Source organism: Populus nigra, chromosome 9 (genome assembly GCF_951802175.1).
Source record: "Populus nigra chromosome 9, ddPopNigr1.1, whole genome shotgun sequence".
Lineage (NCBI taxonomy): Eukaryota > Viridiplantae > Streptophyta > Magnoliopsida > Malpighiales > Salicaceae > Populus > Populus nigra.
Genome location: NC_084860.1, coordinates 4,213,013 through 4,217,536, shown reverse-complemented (window position 1 = coordinate 4,217,536; position 4,524 = coordinate 4,213,013). Strand labels below are relative to the sequence as shown.

The 4,524-nt window shown below is 33.9% G+C and overlaps 1 protein-coding gene across 2 annotated transcripts; it reads right to left on the bottom strand.

The window, feature by feature from the left end:
* Window positions 1–2,519: 2,519 nt before the first annotated feature.
* Window positions 2,520–4,042, bottom strand: LOC133703358 (transcription factor bHLH162-like). Of its 2 annotated transcripts, none has more exons than XM_062127836.1 (3): window positions 3,723–4,042; window positions 3,218–3,582; window positions 2,520–3,079 (listed from the first exon to the last, which is right to left on the bottom strand). In XM_062127836.1, exons 1-3 carry the CDS (start codon window positions 3,840–3,842, stop codon window positions 3,028–3,030), a joined length of 537 nt encoding a protein of 178 aa, XP_061983820.1. In that variant the 5' UTR covers window positions 3,843–4,042; the 3' UTR covers window positions 2,520–3,027. The 2 variants fall into 2 exon arrangements, with proteins under 2 accessions (XP_061983820.1, XP_061983819.1); XM_062127835.1 differs by having other exon boundaries at window positions 3,235–3,582; window positions 3,723–4,018.
* Between the last annotated feature and the right edge of the window lie 482 nt (window positions 4,043–4,524).

The window sequence follows — 4,524 nt, the reverse complement described above, 5'->3', positions numbered from 1 at the left end:
TAGGTTTTCAAGAAATCGATCGATAATAGATGTTAAGGGAATCAAAGAACTCCTTCAAGGGCTTCTTTGCATGGAGTAATCACACCACTCTAGGAATCATTTGGCAGATAATATTTAGAGTTAGAGGCGATTGAGTGATATTTGATGGGACATGAAAATAAAGCTCTTAGAACTTGCACAACTATGTCAGAAAGACCGGATTGGAAACCATGCATATGAATTGAAAAGGCACGATGATAGTTTGATGAAGGTAGAAGATTATTAAAAAATAATATAAATTATATTTTAAATATTTTGATTAAATTAGTTTTTTTATATGATATTAGAATTTTAATAACAAGTGATCCTGAGTTTGAATCTCATTATTTTTTTATTAGATAAAATTAAAATATAACTTAGTATGAATTTATACTCAAACAACTTAATATAAAAAAATAATATAAATTATATTTTAAAATTTTAATTAATAATTAAAATTTTTGAATTGAATTGCTTTTACTTCAAAAAGCATTCAAAGGTATCATTAAGCAATCAAGGACGGACTCAGTTTTTAACATGTTGTTCATAGGAAAGCCCAGGAGACTCTGTAAAGGAAGAACTGAAGTTTGCACTAGTCTCGAATTTCGAGGAAGAGAGCTTGGAAGGTGAAGGAGATGGAACATATGGTTTCCTAATAAACCTCTCAAGATTGGCAGCGATCAGATTAGACAAAATCAAATCCACGTTCAAAGGAATGAAAGGAAACTTAGATTCCTAAAGGAAGAGCGTGAAGAAGAGGGCAGATTAAGGTCGGATAATGCTAATTCTAAATTGGAGAGGGCTATAGGGTCATTGTTTGAATCGTCCTTCCCGATGAAATTATTAATATATTTAAAAAAAAATAATTTTTTTTTTCAAAATAAATATATTTTTAAAATACATTTAAACACAATTAAAAACACAGTAAAAAACAGGCTCGAGTTCAAGAACCCGACCATTAATAGGTGGGATTGGAAGTTTTTTCTCTACCGAAGCCCACAAACATCTCAATTAGTTTCGAGGTTAAGATTTCAACACTCGTAATATTTTATCCAATATGTACAGTTTTTTTTTTCACAGATATACCAAGCAATGAGGCTCAAGATCTCCATGTAGATGACAAAACAGCAGTTCTGAGTCCAAAACAAAATTAAACTTAAAGCTGTTCTTAATTAGTAAGCCAGTCTGCAGAGACATGGTTTTCCATGTGAACATAGAAAGTTCAGAGCGTCTTATTGAGAATTTTGAAGTTAAAGCGACCGACCATTTATATGCTATAGATGATGTTATAATATAGAGACCTCAATCGTCACCCTGATGACGTAAAACATTGAATCAAGTGGTCTTACGCTAAGTGTCTTTCTAGGAGAGACATGTTTTTCACGCCCTAAATAATTATTGCAAATGCTGTTTCTATTCAACAAACGCCTCAGAAAATATTATATTTGCGAAGGAAAGAATCCAAGCTAGCTGCCCCACTTTTTTTATTTGAAGACCGAGAATATTATATTTGCGACGAAAAGAATCCAAGCTACCTGCCACCCCTTTATTTATTAAAACACTGAGATTCCTCTAATTTGTTCCCTTCCTCGAAGGGTTTCAATAATTAATTTATTCCATAATATTGACTTGAAATATAATGACAGAATTCTCATCGTACTCGTGAGGTTTTGCGAGGTTACTTTTCAGAATATAAGTCGGGTTTCTTATTAACACAAAGTTGACATCAGATCTTATGGAACAACCATTCTCATTCTCATGTTTGCTTACTTATGGAGAAGGAAGAAGATAAAAACTAAGGGTTTGGAAATTAAGCTCTCATTGTTTGAATATTTTGTATGCCTGCGGCTGCAATAGAATGACTGGCGTATAACTTCTTGCAAGTTTTCATTGTTAGTACCAAGTCTTTGAGCAACACTAACATATAAATGGCTTCCAAGTACTGTACAGAAAGGCCATTTGCTGCTTTGAAGGCAAATGAGCACGAAGAAAGGCCGGCAATCTGCAGAATTACCCATTTTTTGATTTAGCCATTATATCTGCTGCAACTAAAAATCTCAGCCCATCTAAGGTGGTCTTGGCTCAGTTTATAGGGTCTAACACTCGTGGATATATTATGAACATCCCAAAGTATATTAAATCTTTAGCTGCTAGCAGTTGCATTCTTTTAAGCATTACTATGGATTAATATTATGTGATGATTTCAGGGCCAGCTTCTTTGATGGACAAGATATTTCTGTCAAAAGATTATCGAATAGTTCAGGACAAGGAATACAAGGCTTCAACACAGGAATCTTGTGAAACTTCTTGGATTTTGTGTTGAGGGAGAAGAACAAGAGTTGGTTTATGAATACTTTCCTAACAAAAGCTTGGACTTGTTTATTTTTTGTAGAACTTGTAGCCTCCTGCAAGGCTTTATCCTGCTTTTTCACCATTGAGTTGAAAATATACCACTCTATGAATGACACAACGTCACAAAGATGCTCCAAAATCTGCCTAGATACAAGAAGAAGATCAGTATTGGATTGGAATAGACGCTTTGATATTATCCCAGGGATTGCTCGTGGGATTTTGTATCTGCACCATGACTCAAGATTGATCAATTTTTTTCTAGCAGTCGATCTGCTTGAGTTTCAATGGTGTACTAGATTAATATACAGTGTAGATATATCTAATCTATATATCAATTAGTTCTATCCAACATGAATTAACATGAAAAGCCCAGATTGATAGCTAGGAACAAGAACTATAAATCTTAAATATATTGCTAGGATGCATTTGGACATTGCATAAGCAAGTCTTCTGGCTAGGAAAACACTCTCTCTCTCTCTCTCTCTCTCTCTCTCTCTCTTTCTCTCTCTCTCTCTCACTCACACACACACACATATAAACATAATTGGTAATATTACTTCTGTTGTACAAGTAATGAGGTCTCCTTGTGTTCTTCAACTTAAGCCAGCAAATCTCACGCTACACTTTAAAACGCATTATCATCTTGGACAAACTGGTTTAGCCTCTGAGATATCCTTGCAGCTCCATTACTGGGGGCAGAATCTCCAACCTGAACAATTTATATAAAAGGTATAATAAGGTTCAAGAAAAACTCCTAAAGTTAAAGATAATATAAAATCACAATAATATTCTTCAATAATCACAGAATTAACATAAATTTCCAGTAAAATTAATTAGAAACTATCACCTAGATGCTACTACCACCTTAGAATGTATTGTATGGAATACAGTATCTTCCACAGCAGAGAAACTGGCATTAATAATCTCAGCTCCTTCTTCATGAAGCACACGAATGGTCTCATTGAACATGAACTGACCATCCAGGCCAGTTATCAAAACAACCTCTAAAGTGGAACCCGTTTCGCGAACCTCAATTTGTGGTGATCTTAGCCCAGTAGTTGTTCCATTACAACTACTCATGCTTGCATAATTTGTCCTTTCCGTTCCCATTAAATTGTCTTTCTTTTCCTTCATCCTCTCCAAGTTAGTCTGCAGCCTTTTTATGTAACTTGCAGCCTCGTCTAGTTGATCAGGCAGTGACAGTACTGGTTCCTGCGACCACCATAAAAAGAAAGAATAGAAAAAAACACAAAACAGAAGCAAAGATCAGAGAAAGATAATCACAAAAGGGCTTTCATGTTAGGCAATGTACAGCAATAACGTGTGAACAATATTGAGGGAGGGATGGAAACCCTTGAGCTTTGATGGGGTACAAGAGAATTGAGCTGGGAGTAGAGGGCCTTCATTTGATTTCTTCTATTTCTTTCTATGGTTTTTCTGTCAGTTCTTGATGAACTAGGGTTGTTCTCCATTAATGTACTTGCAGCGATAGTAGCTAGTACTACCTCCAAAAAAAAAAAAAGAAGAAGACTGCACTTCTATACAGATATGGATCTCTCTACCATGTAATTAGAGATGCTAGCTTGTCGTTGTTTAATTGGATCGAGCAGGCTTTTATGATACATACTAGAAAGCAAAGGTAAAAAAGCAAAATATATAGCAGTATGATGAGATGCTATTCTGAAAGTTTCGTGATTTCAGAGATAGAAATGGTGGGGCTGCTTTGATTTTCCATACATACGAGGGTCTCCATGAATGACGCGACGTCTTTTCACCCTGTATCAATTCCGGCTATATATATACAACCATATTATAACACATTTTAATGAATTTAGTCTCTTTGATTAACATTTAGTGCTGTAACATTAATTCTGTCATGGCTTGGTGTGAAACCTTTGACTGTGAATTTTCATGGACTCCTCTGGAACCGTCCGTGTTCATTGAATATGTTTCAGTTTGGTGCTATTTGGTTTCAAACAGGGATTGATTAAAATTTAATTTTTTTTAAATTAATTTTTTTTATAATTTTAAATATTTTAATGTACTGATTTTAAAAATAATTTTTTAAAAATAAAAAAATTTATCATTTTAATATATTTTCAAGTAAAAAATATTTTAAATTAAAAATAATTATTATCATATTTTCAAATATTT

Coding starts and splice junctions, on each gene's coding strand:
- LOC133703358 (XM_062127835.1), bottom strand. CDS start 3,842: ATGGAGAACAACCCTAGTTCATCAAGAACTGACAGAAAAACCATAGAA. Junction 3,583..3,722: donor TACCCCATCAAAGCTCAAGG/GTTTCCATCCCT, acceptor TGGTGGTCGCAG/GAACCAGTACTGTCACTGCC. Junction 3,080..3,234: donor TCCATACAATACATTCTAAG/GTGGTAGTAGCA, acceptor TAAATTGTTCAG/GTTGGAGATTCTGCCCCCAG.